This window comes from Chelonia mydas, chromosome 24, assembly GCF_015237465.2.
Source record: "Chelonia mydas isolate rCheMyd1 chromosome 24, rCheMyd1.pri.v2, whole genome shotgun sequence".
NCBI lineage: Eukaryota > Metazoa > Chordata > Testudines > Cheloniidae > Chelonia > Chelonia mydas.
The window spans coordinates 5306592-5322666 of record NC_051264.2 but is presented as its reverse complement, the minus strand read 5'-3'; the positions used below and the strand labels follow the sequence as shown (position 1 = coordinate 5322666).

Genomic DNA, 16075 nt, shown 5'->3' with positions numbered 1-16075 from the left:
TAAGCTGGAGGGTTCAAGAAGAGGGACAGGAAGCTGGGCCTTCTGAGTTTGATTCCTGGTTCTGCCAGGGAGCGCAGTCCACAGATGGGAGCAGGAAGGGCTGGGAATCAGGACGCCTGAGTTCTGTTACCACCTCTGCTGCAGGGTGCTTTGCCAGGTTATGAAAGAGGGGACAAGCCTTGCTGTACCGGACTCTCCGGGGAAGCCGGGAGGTTGAATCCATCAAGGTCCGTGACATACACTGAGGTCCACTCTTGGAAGAAGCTGGGGGCATAAGGAGCAGGGGGGTACATGAGCCAGCAAATATCTGAAGAGCGTAAAGAGCAAGGCGGGAGGGTTATTCAGGGCCCCACAAAGGGAGTGATGGGGTGAAGTTAAACCTCAGCTTCTTACCTATGGACTAGCCTGACCCTGCCACGGCCGCTGCCTTGCTCGGGCTGGTTTCCCATTAGCCCGGCTGCTCTAGCTGAGGTCTCTGAGCCCAGAGGCGGGTCCCCCTTGCTGCTTTGGAGATCGCGCTTAGCTCCTAAAGGGTTCAGGGCCGGGATGGTCTTTTTGTTGGGTGTTTGGCCAGGGCCTTGCACTGATCAGGGCCCTGGGCACTACCGCATATGTTAATAAGGAAAGCTAGATAAGGTACTCACATGGGCTCCCTTCCAGTAGCAGGAGTGCCTCACTCGAGCAGTTTTAGCCCTGTGAGGTAGAGCAGTATTATGGCCCTCATTTTAAAGACAGGGAAACCGAGGCACAAAGGGGTCTCGCAGAGCTGGCAATTGAATGCCGGGCTCCCAAGTCCCACCCTAGCACCCCAATCTGCCGGCCCGTCCCCCTTCTCTTTGTTCAGCCCAATAAATGAGACAGCAGCACCGTTCCTCTCGTTTATTTTCTCACATCATTGAAGAAACGTTCCATAGCGCAAAACCAGCACGACGCACCTGGCCCGTAAAGGAAACCGTCAGTAAAGCATTATAGATACAAGCGCAAGCGCTCCAGGCTCAGTACAAGGCGCTGGGCTGGCAGCTTAGGGAACATAAAGCTTGTACGTTTAACACACAGTTACAGGAATCAGCTTGGGGCAGAAGATCTCTGCTCCCTGCTGTGCTTAGGTATCAATTCCTCTTCCTCTCTCCCCCGCACTGGGATGGACTTGGGTGGATCTCTGGGCCAGGAAGCTCTAGACCGCCCCGTAGTATCTTCGGTAAGCCTTGTGGAATCCAATGTGGTCAGCCAGCTCGTCACAGTCGGGGTTGAGCTCACAGATCTCACGCTTGCCCTCGAGAGGGTCGATGATATAGAACCTGCGTGTGAACAAGGTGGGTTAATGACTGATAGAATGGTCTCCGTGGTTGTTTAATCAGCCTACGTGCAAGGATCAGTGCACCTGCCTTGGGAATGCACCCACCTCTGGGGTGGAACGTGGCCGCTTTTAATCCTGGGCGCCACTGCTGGGGGCTGTTAAACAGCTGCCGCGTTCCACCCCCGAAAACAGCCCTCAGGAATGGCACACAGGATTGAGTTCTCCGGGGCTGCCATGCAGCCACCTCTGGGGAGAAAGCAGCAGCAACGCTAGGCCACGGTTGAGGGCAGGGAGTGAGGAGTTCACTTATCCTGTTCCAATTAGGGTGACACTGAAGCAGGGCGATGCCTGGGCGTTACCGGGATGCTGGCAGGGCTCCTGGGCCTGGCCAAAAAGCAGCCTGGAATTTATGATGTCCAAAAAGCAGCCAGGGCTGCAGTCTGGTTTACTGTATTAACTATACAGGAGCCATTTTAGTGGCTATGGATCTGGGCCCCACTGCTGGGCATGCTGCTGTTGCCTCCACTGGGGCCTTGGCTGATAATAGACAAGCCCCAGGTACAGGAAGGCAGGCCCAGTGGTTAGCATGCTAGCCTGGGCCTTAGGAGAGAGGGGCTCAGTTCTCTGCTCTGCTACAAACTCCCTGCGTGACCATGGGCAAGTCACTTAGGCCCAGCTCCTGATTAGGGAGTGAGATGCCTTGAGCCCTTTGAGGCTGGGGATGGATCCAGGGGCGTTGGGAGTCTCACAGGCCACCCCTCCCAGCCAGCCCCCCCAGATTAGAGCAAAGTATTTCAGCTGTCAGGGCTGACACCGAGAACAGGAAGGGCTGGGCGCACCAGGGAGGATGAATCAGTGAACGACTGTAGGGTTCCTATGGTAACGTGGGCCTGGCGAAAACTTCAGCTGGCCTGAGCCTGTCACCACCCCCCGCCCTCCCGCCGGCTCCGGAAGGGGACCCCAGCGCCAGCAGCGGGCTGCGGGTCGAGCACGTGCCCGTGGGCCGCGACCAGGGCTTTACCTCTTGTAGACATAGTTCCGTTTGTGTCTCCTCACCACCTCAGCGCTGTCCTGTTTGGAGACGAACGCTGCAAGGCCAGGAAATAAAGGAAGCATGAGGAGAACTGCTCCGAAGACCCAGCGTTGCTGTAACGGGACTGCCCTGTAGCTGCCCTGCATGGCTTCGGTGGAAATCCCAGACACCGAGCAGCAGCGGCTCTGCAGGATGGGGAAAATCTTCCCCCCTGGTTATCCTAGGGTCAGAAATAGCACCCAGGAGTCCTGCGTCCCTCTCCCCACCCCCACTCTAACCACTGGACCCCGCTCCCCTCCCTGAGCTGGGAAAGGAACCCAGGAGTCCTGAGTCCCTGTCTCCCCTGCTGTAGCCACTGGACCCCGCTCCCCTCCCTGAGCTGGGAAAGGAACCCAGGAGTCCTGAGTCCCTGTCTCCCCTGCTCTAGCCACTGGACCCCGCTCCCCTCCCTGAGCTGGGAAAGGAACCCAGGAGTCCTGAGTCCCTGTCTCCCCTACTCTAACCACTGGACCCCGCTCCCCTCTCTGAGCTGGGAAAGGAACCCAGAAGTCCTGAGTCCCTGTCTCCCCTGCTCTAGCCACTGGACCCGCTCCCCTCTCTGAGCTGGGAAAGGAACCCAGGAGTCCTGAGTCCCTGTCTCCCCTGCTCTAGCCACTGGACCCCGCTCCCCTCTCTGAGCTGGGAAAGGAACCCAGGAGTCCTGAGTCCCTGTCTCCCCTGCTCTAGCCACTGGACCCCGCTCCCCTCCCTGAGCTGGGGGAGTCCTGACTTCCAGTCCCCTGGTCTAAACCCAGGTTCACACTGACTAGAGCAGGGATCTTGCATTTAGAACGGGCGAGGGCGTCCATGAGCACTGCTGGAAGGCTCCCTGAGTGGCAGGCAGCAAAGCTGGATCTCACACGGGCCGGGCCTCACCTTCAGAGCTGGGCGAGTCGTTAGCGCTGTTGGAATGATCCGAGGCTGCAAGGCACCAAGAGAGAAGTGGTCAGAAATAATATGCCCCCGTCACCAGTGAGCCGCCCAGGCTCCAGGCCCCTGAAAGCCCATCTGCTGTCGGGGCTGTGCAGAGCTGGGCTGGTAGCGCGGGATGTTCTAAAGGTCACAGATCTCCGCGGAGGGGAAAGACTTCAAGGCCAAACAGCTGCCGGGTTTGGAGTGGGCCTCTCGCTAGCGCTTTAGGCACGTTCGTGATGCTTTGCGAATCTATTGCAGCTGGAAACAAAGCTCTCCACCTCCCTGACGAATGCCCCCCAGCCTGCTACAACAGGATAGTTATTCCCCTGGCACAAATGGGGAAACTGAGGCAGGGGGCAGCTAAGCGCTGTTGTTACACAGAGAATGAGATGCCAGTATGCCCCCAGCCCAGTATCCTACGTGTGCTCCTGTGCGAGGGAACAGGGGGGACTGAGATTTTCAAAGCAGCGACAGGGACACAAGCTCCAATAACGTCAGTCAGAGGGGGCCTTAGCAGCCTGCCGGTAGAAAGCCCCCGGTTAATGCAGCTGGCATCCCCTCGTCCTCGTCTTACCCCCACGGCACAGGCACAGGGTCGCCAGTGCCAGCAAAGTCAGCAGGGTGAGTGTCTTCATGGTAGAAGCCGGTTTCGCTGGTTGCTCTTGTCTTGTAGGATGCTCTGCTGATGCCTGTTGGAGCCTGTGGCTCACAGGCCACCATTTATACCCTGCTGCTAGTCCTGGTGTGGCTGGGTAAAGGGCCACATCCCCCCTCATCCCGCCCACTCCGGCTTCGACCACAGGCGGGGAGGGGCCTGGCCCTGCTGCCAGATCTATTTGGAGCCCATCCGTCTGGGCCCAAGGCTGCCAAACCCAGATGGCAATTGTGGTTTCAGGCACCCCTGGGGTGGAAAACAACCCTGCGTTCTCAGGGCCAACGGGGGCCCGTGTGGGCTGCAGGGGAAGGACAAGGGAGGGGCTCAGGAGCATTGTCAAATGCAGAGACAGGCTGAAACTGTGATGCTCAGAGCTAGCTCCCAACGGGCCTAAAGCTCAAGGGTGTTTCGGGGGTGGGGGGAGGCATTAGGATCCTGTTGTAATGATGAGATTCTTCTCCCTCCCCCTGGCCGCCCCAGCATACGGGCTGCATCAGAGGCAGGCTGGGGAGGGGGGGTTCATGAGGGACAGAACGCCACAGTCCCCAGCTGGTGTGACTGGTTCTCAACCATTTCCACCTTGAGACCCCAGCAGGGGGACCAGGCCCAGCTGTTTGCGAGCACCCATGACTTGGAGCAGCCCTGAGGGCGCTCTAAGCTACACTGGGGGAATTGTTCATCTCCAGGCCAGCCCAAGACCTGGGGAGGAGGGGGATGGTTTGGCGCCACCTTTCCCACCCCTCATGTTCTCTGCTCCCTGCAGACGAAGCGTGAGGTCTGTGTCTTCTATTAACATCTACTTAACTCAGCGGTCCAAACAACCGCTCGGAGAAAAGCTCTCTTTGTAAAGATGCCACGGCTTGCACTGCTTTGTCACTGCTCACCGAGCACCGAGAGAGCGGGCAGCGCAGAGGCCTCGCAGCCAGAAATACCCAAGAACTGGCACAGATTATTGGGAGCAAATAACGTTCCCCTCGCTCGGGCTCTTCATCCAGGGGACTGAGCGCAGCCCATGCAGATGTAACAAAGCTAATGCAAGGTGGCCAATTGATGATTTTTTTTTTTTTAATCCCCAAGCTCACGCTAGGTGGTGGTGTCTTAAAGGGCCAGCGCCTGGCGTCACCTGGTTTTTATTTTAAAAAATACAAGCAGTTTCTCACCCTTATGGCTCTGGAGAAAAGCTTGGAACTGTGCCACCAACTCTCGCTGTGACCGTGGTGTCCTCCCATTTCCTCCCCCCTTCACTGCTATCAACAGCGCTCTCATGCCAGCGTGACGCCGGCACCGTACCTCTGCCCCCGACGCTGACGCTGCCTCGCCCGCTGCTCCGGAAGCAGGGCCTGGCTCAACGGGGAGCTGGACACGAGCCGCAGCATTGTCTCTACACAGCCCGGTTTCCGTCAGCCACTTGTCCGGCTGGAGAGGGCCTGAGTCCAGGTGCGCACGTAGCCCCACGTTAGCAGCTCCGTTTCCGTACTGCACGGGGGGAGAGGGGGGTTTGAGTGCTGGCTGGCCATCGGCAAACGCGCCTGAGTCCCCGCTCCCTCTTTCACAGGTGAGAACCGGGAGCATCCGAGGCAAAGCAGACCTGGTGCTCTTGGGGCAGGCTTGGCAGCAGAGGCCCGCCAGGTGACGTGCTTGCGGCCTGTAATTGCTGCTGAGCTGCGGAAGTTTTCTGCCACGGCCCGGCGGGGCTTTCCTCTTCGTGAGTGTACAGGGCTCTTAAGCTGTAATTTTTTTTTGCCTTGCAATTTGGTGCACATGCCTTCCCCGGTGCAGCCTATCATTTAAGCTCATTTCCTGAGCTCCAGCCCCAGGATGGCCTTCAAACCCTGGGGAGGAAACACAGCACGGTGCCGCTCAACCCTCACTCACCCCAGACGCTGGTCGAGCCCTCTCAAGGAAGCTACGCAAAAGGAGGCAAGCTGCTCTATGCCACGTTCACCAGGCAGGGGCCATGGTGCTCCTAGCAGTGAGGCTGAGGACTGAACTGGCCCCCTGCAAAGGAGTTGCAATTGGCACAGACTGGCCGCGGTGGCTGGGCCCAGACCTGGAGGACCCAGGGAGCCTGAACTGCCCACTTAGCCCAGGTAGGCAGGGTTGGCGCACATGGGGTCTGGGGAGAGCTTGCCCTGCTGCACCTCTTCTGCAGACAGCACCCTCCGGGTCCCCCAGCTGCTAACCCAGCATTTCGCTCCAGTGCTCACTGGCCTGTTCTAGACCCCAGAGAAGGCAAGCAAGAGGTGCTCTGTGGCCACGGGGCTGCATTCCTCAAGCTCACTCTCACTCATGCTGGCACCAGGCAGAGGCCCAGGGTGCCAGCACCCCCCAGGTCCCTTAACATTGTCTCAAAATGTGTGTGTGTGTGGGGGGGAGCATCCGGGGTTTTCTGGGCAGTGTCCACTGCTGTCTCGCTCTCCTTGTATCTTTTGCTCTGCCCCCTTTTAATTCATCCCCCCTGGATTTAGCTGATCTGTCCTCACTCCTGAGAGGGAGGTTGTTGTGGTTTGGGGGCAACAGATCAGTAGCATCTGTATGGGGACTCAGGAGACCTAGCTTCTAGATGCAGCTCTGCCACTGGGCTGCTGGGTGAATCATAGCCCCGCTTGGTGCCTCACTTTTCCCATCTGTAAAATGGGGATAATATTGACCTGCCTAGGCAAAGTGCTTGGAGCTCTACTGTTGAATTGGTATTGTGGCCCAAAGGCAGTGCTTAGTTCACTGCACAGCTTCATGCAATTCTAAGCTCAGCACAGACAGAAGAGCTGAACGATCCCATTTAAGCAGGCTGCCTTTCAATGGGACACGCAGGTATGTTCTTTCAGCAACCTAGCCATGTTTACACGCGCAGGCAGGTTGATGTAACCACATCACATAAGGGCACAAAGTTTTTCACAGCCCTGCGTGCGTAGCTCGGTCAATCCAGTTTTTAAGTAAAGACCAGGCCTAAGCCACGTAAGTGCTTTTGGAAAATCTGACCTTAAATGAACAGTTATCGACTCACTTCTAGTGAGCAGCACGGAAGGTGCGCAGAATGTGCTTGGGACATGGGGATAAGAAAGGCGAAGGCATGGGGTGGAAAGAGGCACAAAGGATTATGGAAGAAGCAGTAGCTTGCAACCTTCCAGGCCCGCAATGGGAGACAAATCCCTGCAGTCAGGGGCAGGCTGGGATGATGTTCTCAGGGCCATGTCTGGACACAGGGCTTAGCTGACGTGTTCTAGTTTTAAGCTCTCTGTTGATGGGCCTGGCATGGAGCGAGATGGCTGGGCACGTTTTAGACCTTAATCAGGGTGATGGTCTGCAGTAAGCAGGAACTCTTTGCCCGTCAACCTCCTAATTTATCCCCGCTGGAGCTAATGTGCAGGGCTGTTTAAACCCAACTACCCACCCCCTCAGCTTGTGTACGTTTGCAATGAGAGGGCTTTGAGTTCATGGCTGGCTTGGAATAGAAAGCGGTTTGTTTTGAATCGCCAGCGCTCCTCAGGCCAACGTTCCACTTCCCGTTCCTAACCACTTCCAAACCTCGCTTTGTCTGGAGGAGGACCCTGGACTTTGGGGTGGGAGAGAGATGCTGCGGGGAGCTTAAGGCAGCCAGAGACTGTCAAACAAAGCCGTAAACCACAGATCACTTGGGCCAAGTGCGCCAAGTCCAAGCCAAGAACAAGGGGTTTGCAGGCCCAGTTTATTTAGATTATAACGCAGCAAGGCAAGCTTTGTTTACAGAAGAAGAAAAATATACCTCATTTGGTCAGTCTCCGCTGCTGTGACTCGCCTCTAAAGGAACTGACATTTGGGTACGGTGAATCCATTGCCTGTCTTCACCATTCAGTCTGGTGCTGCACAAGGCTCAGCTGCCCTTTCTGCACATCATTTCAATAGTGGCTTTTAGTTAGAAATGTAAATTCTTAAGTCCCCAGAAACGTCAGCCAGGAAAAGGCTTTGCTAGGTAGGGGTGTAACACACAGATACTAGCAGGCCAGATGCCTGCCGGAACTTGCCTAGGAAATCAGTCACGCACCTAATCTGAACAACGTCGTTAGTCTGTCTTGTCTCTTTAGATTGGGAGCTCTTCAAGGCCGGGCTTGTCTCCCTATGTGACTGTACCGTGGGATCCAGATGCGGGTTGGGACCCCTCCGGGCTGCGATCAGACAATCTCCCCATTTTATGGGTGGAGAATTAAGGCAGACAAGCCCAGATCCTGAAAGGTATTTAGGCTCCTAACTCCCAGGGAAACCCATGAGAGTTAGGATCTGGGCCGGAGAGACACAACAGAACATTTTAAAAAGTGTCTTAGGGACTTGCCCATGGTCGCACAGGAGCTGTGTAGCAGAGCCACACACTGCGTTCAGCTCTCTTGAATCCTAGCCCTGTGTTTTAACCCTCACTGTTAGCTCGAGTACCGTGGTTCAAGCAGGCACCGGCTGCCAGCACAGGTGGATTTTACTCACGCTCTACTGACCCAGGGCCAGCAGGTCCCTTTTTAGTGATGTGCTTCTGTTTCCCTAGTTAATGGGGGGCAGTTCATAAGTCTTCGTGTTTTATGCCCACCCTGCACGAAGTCAGAATGGTGCATTGCACAAGTCTAAATGACTACAGCGCTACAGAGAATCAGGCCTATTGCATCTGGGCTCTGGGAAGACAAAACGCCCAGCAGACCTTGTTTGGCTGTTTTGGCAAAACGTTCCAGTTAAATTGCTGCAAAGACGACAATTAACCACATAATAATGGGTTAGAGCAGCTACGACGAAGGAAGTGTTTATTTTTCTTACTGGGAGGCACTTGTTAAAGGGGGAAAAAAAAAAGGCAGGTGCTAAGATTATAAAAACAAGTGTTATTATGTCAAAACAACATTCCAAGTAACTATGTACAAGGGATTCATCCACTGTACCAGTGTAACATCTCTCTCCCTGCTTTAGACGGTCACTTGCCTTCACATCTACAGACTGTTCTGCTGACAGAAATCCCATGAGCTGAAGTTTTGGTATTTGCTTCTTTCCTTCAGATGTACAGGTGTGTTACTTGCTGCAGAAGGAACCTACGACTGGCTCTATTATACTCCTGAAATCCTGTGAGTGGTCATAAGAGCGATCAGTATTAAAAATTCTACATTTAAATGTGGAAGGACAGAGTTCTCTCTGTTTGGTAAAGCTTTTAAGATAGTGCAGCATGAATGCACAGATCTGCTGTAGCTTTCAAAACCTGTGTGAGATCTTCCTTCCTGTTGAGCTTAGTTGGGAATCGGGAATTATTGCTGATTTTCCTAAAACCCTGGTGCAGTCGCTCATTTCAACACATTTTGATCAATTATGTCCCATAACTGTTTCAGTATATCCAATTTTCACACAGTGTTGTAAACTGTTCTCTCCTTTCTGTCTGACAAATGAACACAAAAGCTCTTGACAAGTCAAGTTTTCAGCGCGATTTGAGTGGGTATTTATGTAAATGCACAGAGAATCCCACTTCCAAAAAGATCTGCAAGGCTTCACCGATGAACGTAAACCCCATACATGAAACTCCTGCAAAATCTTCCCCTGCCTCCTCATTCGGGCTCCTGGAACGTCATGATTAGTTCTCTCTGTTCTTTACTAATTGCCTGGATAGAAGAAAAAAAATTGGTGAAGTCTTTCTCCTCCACAAATCCCACTGTTCAGGAAACAAATGCAGCACTGATGCAAAAAGGAGCATCGTTTCCACACTTGGAGACAGCACAGTAACACTGTTGACAGCATGTGCAGAATACAGCTCATTCATTGTTCAGATGCATTGATCCAGGAACAAGGCCCCATAAGGGAAGGAACTGCACGTACACAAACACCACCCTAGGCAAAACACTCTGCTTATGAGCACAGATGCAGGACTAACCCCCCCATGCCCTGCAAATGCATACGAGTGAAATTATGCATTTAGAGCCGACTTTTCCAGAGAGCTCAGCGTCCGTCTAGATAAGGGCCACATCTGTTTTAAATGCTCAGCATCCAGCTGCTTCCACTAAGACACCAAGGGCCAGATTTCCAAACAGCTCAACATCCACTGGAGCAGCTCTTTGGAAAATGTGGCTCTAAGAGCAGGTGTAAAGGCAGCCCTGGTGAAAAGTCTGGCCTTAGGGGTCTGAACAGTTCTTCTTGCCATTACAGGGACAGTCTCATCTTCCCCTCTTCTGCATGTCCTAACAGCTGTTAAAAAAGAACTTACATGAATAAGCAAAATCTCATGGTTTTCCTGACTCTTCATGGAAGAGGTGTGATTATACATGGGGACCTCACTGTGGGATGTAGGCAATTAACAGCATTATGCAATTAGCTGATATGCAATTAATCAGAGCAGCAACAGATGCAACACAATGAAGCTAGATTGGGGCCTTGGGATTTGTGCACATAAGCAAATTCTGCAGTTGAGTGCAGTTTGTTTGCAGCTAGCATTCTTGGAACCTTCTATCCCAGTGCGGCCATTGTCTATTCAAAGTGGTGAGACTGGGACACTCTCGCTCAGTTTTCTTGATTTGGAGGCTGGCTGGAATGGAGATTTTACCTGCCATGCTTGCTTGCGATTTTGTATCTGCTGCTGCATCTCTGAGATTCTCTCCCGTCCGGCCAATACAGACTCTGCCAGCTTCCTGTTCTCCTCTTCCTTCTCTTTCAGGGCTTTACGCAGGTATGTCTGGTGCTTCAGGAGGTACGGCACCATGGCGCTATGAATATCTTCCTCCGGGATCCCACTGGGGCGCCTGGAAGTGACAGGGATGTTGTTGAGAGGACTGGGATGCACCAACTTTGCCTGGTGCTATACTTAAGTGCTTTAATTGGAACATGTAATATTACAATAATTGATCAGGCCCTCAAGTCCAGTATCCTATCTTTAGCAGTGCCCAACAGCAGAAGCTTTAGAGCAAGGCGAACCCACCCCATAATGAACCTGTCTCACTGTGCCATGATGTAGGTGGGGGGGAAGGGAGGAATCCTTTCTGACACTCATGCAATCAGATGATGCCCTGAAGCATGAGATTTGATTAAAACACATCCCCACCCTTGAACACGAAAAGCTACACATATTATTGGTGAAAAGATTATCCAGCCTGCCTTTTAAAGACAACACAATGTGACTCCCAGCACTTCCAGTGGCCAATAAGCCCCAAGGGCTACGCACCATGTGAATTTTCAACATATCAGGACACCCCAAGCAGCTACGGTTCAGAGTAACATTCAGCACAAGAATTTACTTCCCCTCCAACTCTATGGACATGGCACAGAACGTGTGATTCTAGCACACACAGAAGTCCAACTAGTTGACCAAGTCAGAGATTCAAATAGACTCAATTAAGTGGAAGGTGCACTTTGGAAATCAATTTCCTGTCACGATACAGTAGTATGATTTAAAAAAATCCCCTCTGCCATTCACCTTGGGGTGAAATTCACCCCTATCCAGAGAGCCATCACAAGATCTATGCACCACTTCACTTCCACGGAGTTTAATGTGTTGCACAAGGGTCAATTTTATCTCTTTAAGAATCAAAGGAACAGGTCTCCAATAAACTAGCACAAGCATACTTCCAACATGCCAAGCAGATCACTGCCTACCACGCGGGCTCTTCCCGATTCTTTGCTTCCTCCACAATTTTATCCATCGAGGCAAAGAGCTCCTCAAGATTCCCTTCCTCCTTTATCTCACGAATCTCCTCCTGCAGAGGAAAACCACCGGGGATTCAAGAACGATAACAAAATGGAAGTACAATCCATGGACATCTCTCTGCTTGGCCCTTCCCACTGCAAGCGCAAGGACCTTCTCCTCTACATGTCCTTCGAAACAGGAAACAAGTACAACCTATGCTTTGCTTCCTCAGTCTGTAGTCAGCTCCAGTGCATTTGCTGCTGCTCATAGCTTTCCCAAGTAGCAGAAGAATGAAAATTGTCCCAGTCTTGTCAGTTGTCAGGGAAGCTATTCAGAACTCTGCAGGCAGTCATGAAACTGACAGGGATCAAGACAATTTCCCCCACCAGTACAGATAGGCACTGGGGAAAGACCAAAAAAAGGGGGGGACAGGGAAGGGTATATTAGTTGCAAACTTGCTTAGGATCTCAGGGAACAAATGATCAGAGCACACTGTATTGAAGCACATAGCTTTGCAGTTTCAGGAGCACCACCTAGTGATTGGGAGTCAGATCTGAGGTAAGTCAGCTGTTTTGTGCCTTGTCTATCAAAGTTTACCCATCTGTAAAATGAGTAATATAAACCTGTCGCACAGGGCTGATATGAGGCTTGATTCAATATTATTTGGAAAATGTTCCAAGACCTTTAGATGAAAAATGCTGCAACATCCAAAGCGTTATATTTCCCCATACACCTTTTGGGATGTTACAAACAAGTCTTTAATTCTCAGCTAAACATTTGCAGTTCTTACCTGAATGGAAGTCTGCAGTTGGGATATAAACTGATCATAAATACTTCTGGTCATTTCAGGCTGGAGTTTATAGAAGCGATGGTAGCAGTTTGCAAACCTCTGGTAACTGCAAAAGAAGAAGAAAAAAAATGCAAACCAGATAAGTGGTTTAAAATACCACACACTGGAAATTACAGAGTTACAACACTGTAAAAGCCTGACTGAAGATTCATGTTTATGTCAGAAGAGAACGAAACGGAAGTAAAAAATATTCTGTAAAATTGTCCATAGTTAACAAACCATATGCACAACTGATCCATACACATCTGTAGACTGGTTGGTCTAACAAAAGAGCACCAATTCACAAAGGTTTTATTGTGTTCAAAAGAACAGAACAAAATCTTTATTCACAGTCACCTGTAAAGGGCCAAATTCTGCACTCAGTGACATCTACATAACCCCTCTGAAATCAGCAATAACGCAGTGGTATAACTAAAGGCAGAAATTGGCTAAATCAGATGGGTTATCCTTCATTTCCCTTTGTCAAGCTGCGCTGATGGTGCATGGCAACTGCAATCAGGAAAGCACTTTGGAATCCTTTGGTGTAGAAGGAGATACAGTAAAACTAGTTCTTACGACAGTAAGCACAGACAGAGCAGAATGGGTGATTTGGTGAATGGCTAAGTAGGCAGAAAGGGAGGCCGGGGCCCCCTCGGTCATCTGCACTTATTGCTGAACCTGTAGCCAGTAACTGTTGGGGAGATCTAGATTAGGAGTCGGTTTCATCTCCTCCATAGGCGGAACTGCTGTGTGAGCAGCTGAACCCAGGGCAGGATCTTGCGGGAGATTAGGGAAACAGGATGAAGCCACAGGGGTTGGTCTGCACTTACCACCAAATGCATGTTTGGGAGGGGTGGATCTAGACAAGTGGTGCGTTTTTTCCCCACAACAGGGCACCTGGTCCAGGAATTATTAAGGAGGTGGCAGGAACAGAGTAGAACGGGTACTCACTTTGGTAGGTCTTAAGACCTAGGGTGGCCCCTCCATCTCAAGGAAATATAAGACAGCTGTATAAAAGGTATCAGATGCTGCTTGTGTTTAAGGGCAGTGCCTCCCCCCCACCAGAATTACATTCATGGGGGCATCAGTTTATCTGCAGGTATCACAACACTTGGGCCCTTTGCACAATTAATGTTTGAAATTAAAAATTTTTTAAAACTCTGATCTGATGCTTTTTATTGGCTCTGGGGGGCAAGTCACCAGACACTAGATAAGGGGCTGGGCAGGTGTACTGACATTACTACCCAGAGGGAGAAGGGGAGCTAGACTGAAGGCAAGATTCCCCCTTCTCCCAACAGGCTGTACAGCTAGCTTTAAAAGAGCCCTTCACCAGGGTGTCCAGAGCTCAGCCACTGGTTTCTGACAACACATGGGAGAGAGAAACAAGACCCTGGCCAACTACAGAGACCTAGCCACAAGTCTCGCGAGATTTCCGCATAAAGTCTCGCGACACTTGCCCCGCCCCTTCCTCAACCCTCGCGAGACTTCCCGCTCGAAACCCCGGGCCTCCCGTTCTCGCGAGATGTTGTCCCCTCACCTGCCGGCGGCCACCAGCTTCTCCAGGAAAGCGTCCACCACGGTGTCGAAGAGCTGCCCGCGGCCCGGCTCTTCCTCCTGGGCTGGCAGCGAAGAGAAGCCGCCAGCGGCGGTAGCGGCCCCCTCGTCCTCCGCCCGCTCCGGGCCCTCCCCACCAGCCGCCGCCATCTTGAACCGCCAAAGAAATCTTCAAGCGCTCGGATAGTCCCGCCCCCGCTTCTTCCGATTGGCTGAGGCGGGAGCTCTGTCCCTATTGGTGAGATCTCGTGTCACTCGGGAGAGTAGGCCACGCCCCGTAATAGCCTGCACAGCGTCAGCTGGTTCGGTTCCTTTGTCCTTCCCCGGCGCCCGAGCAGATCCTCGGCCAGCCACTGCCCGGGGCTGCTGGCTCCGCGCGCAAGCCCCCGTTCCGCGGGACTGGGTGGCGGGAGTCCCAAGAGCCCGGCTCTGGTGGAGGCCCTGGTGCCAGCTCTTGCAGTTTTATTTTTTTAGCCCCAGGCTGCTGCTAGTCCATTGTTTTTCTTCAAGCCCAGTGATCAAGCACTGCCTGGGGCGGGGGGACGGATAGCTCAGTGGTTTGAGCATTGGCCTTCTAAACCCAGGGTTGTGAGTTCAATCCTTGAGGGGGCCATTTGGGATCTGGGGCAAAAATTGGGGCTTGGTCCTGCTTTGAGCAGGGGGTTGGACTAGATACCTCCTGAGGTCCCTTCCGACCCTGGTATTCTATGATCAAACCCGCCCTGGGATCCCTTCTGAGTAAAAAGAACAGGAGGACTTGTGGCACCTTAGAGCCTAACCAATTTGTTTGAGCATTCTGAGTGTGGAGGAAAGCTGGCAAAGGGGGACCCCTGATGCAGCCTACAGCCACAGAAACCAGAAAACAAAGAACACACACCTTGGAAGCTCCTTGAAAAGACAGGTTTCAGAGTAACAGCCGTGTTAGTCTGTATTCACAAAAAGAAAAGGAGGACTTGTGGCAGCTTAGAGACCAACCAACTTATTTGAGCATAAGCTTTACATCGATGCATCTGATGAAGTGAGTTGTAGCTCACGAAATCTTATGCTCAAATAAATTGGTTAGTCTCTAAGGTGCCACAAGTACTCCTTTTCTTCTTGAAAAGAGAGTGAGTGTGGGTTAAAAGATCAATACACTGTGACAGGGTCAGGCCAGGTGGCTATAGGAGAGTAATCTTATTGGGATCCCCCCCGCAGCCTAAGAGAGGGGTCCACAAGACCTGGAAAACCAAATAATTACAGGGGACAACTAATGAACAACAGGGACAGGAGTGTGGTCCAATATAGGAGAGTAATAGAAGGCAGATATATTAGCCCCAGGCTAAGTAGATTCCTTTTCCCTGTGTAAGGTAACAGGAAGGTTTCAGAACAATCAGGAACCTTCTGGAGACAAGACAGACAGGCTGATTGGCTGCAGGTGTTCTAATCAAAAAGCTGCTAGAATCAATTAAGGCAGGCTAATCAGGGCACCTGGGTTTAAAAAGGAGCTCACTTCAGTTTGTGGTGCGTGTGACGAGCTGAGTGTGAGAACGTCCACTGTTGAAGGACTGAGGTGTACAAGCATTATCAGACACCAGGAGGAAGGTCCTGTGGTGAGGATAAAGAAGGTGTTGGGAGGAGGCCATGGGGAAGTAGCCCAGGGAGTTGTAGCTGTCGCACAGCTGTTCCAGGAGGCACTCTAGACAGCTGCATTCCACAGGGCCCTGGGCTGGAACCCAGAGTAGAGGGCAGGCCTGGGTTCCCCCCAAATCCTCCCAACTCCTGGTTAGACACAGGAGTCGTCGACCTGGACTGTGGGTTCAGAAAAACGGCCAAGGTGAGGACTGCTGTGAAGCTCCAAGACGAGCAAATCCGCCAATAAGCGCAAGACCCACCAAGGTAGAGCAGGAACTTTGTCATACAGACTTGAATTCAATTCTTGAGGTTCAGATACATAGCAGAGATGAGCCTGTAGTTGCCAAAAGTCCTTTTAGAAATAGTTCATAGGTTAGAGTCCAGTGTCCATATTCAGGGTTACTCCAATCAGTAATTGGGGATCTCAATCCTTATGGTTTGTTTCCCCATCTTGAAACCCAAAGCAGATCTGGCAGGAATCTTTGTGTTCTGCATCTCCACAGCCCTTATCATCATGGGGTTCCACTCTGTGA

At 52.1% G+C, this 16075-nt stretch overlaps 2 protein-coding genes across 2 annotated transcripts; both read right to left on the bottom strand.

Annotated features, from left to right (window-relative positions):
- Positions 1 to 867: 867 nt before the first annotated feature.
- On the bottom strand, positions 868 to 4348 carry LOC102936828 (bone gamma-carboxyglutamate protein). The gene is made up of 4 exons (XM_007064620.4): positions 3859 to 4348; positions 3246 to 3290; positions 2319 to 2385; positions 868 to 1298 (listed from the first exon to the last, which is right to left on the bottom strand). The coding sequence occupies exons 1-4, from the start codon at positions 4271 to 4273 to the stop codon at positions 1175 to 1177; spliced, it is 651 nt and encodes a 216-aa protein (XP_007064682.3). The 5' UTR covers positions 4274 to 4348; the 3' UTR covers positions 868 to 1174.
- Positions 4349 to 8682: 4334 nt separating this feature from the next.
- PMF1 (polyamine modulated factor 1) lies at positions 8683 to 14081 on the bottom strand. Its single transcript, XM_007064581.4, has 5 exons — positions 13915 to 14081; positions 12339 to 12444; positions 11518 to 11618; positions 10472 to 10667; positions 8683 to 9536 (listed from the first exon to the last, which is right to left on the bottom strand). The coding sequence occupies exons 1-5, from the start codon at positions 14079 to 14081 to the stop codon at positions 9483 to 9485; spliced, it is 624 nt and encodes a 207-aa protein (XP_007064643.2). The 3' UTR covers positions 8683 to 9482.
- Between the last annotated feature and the right edge of the window lie 1994 nt (positions 14082 to 16075).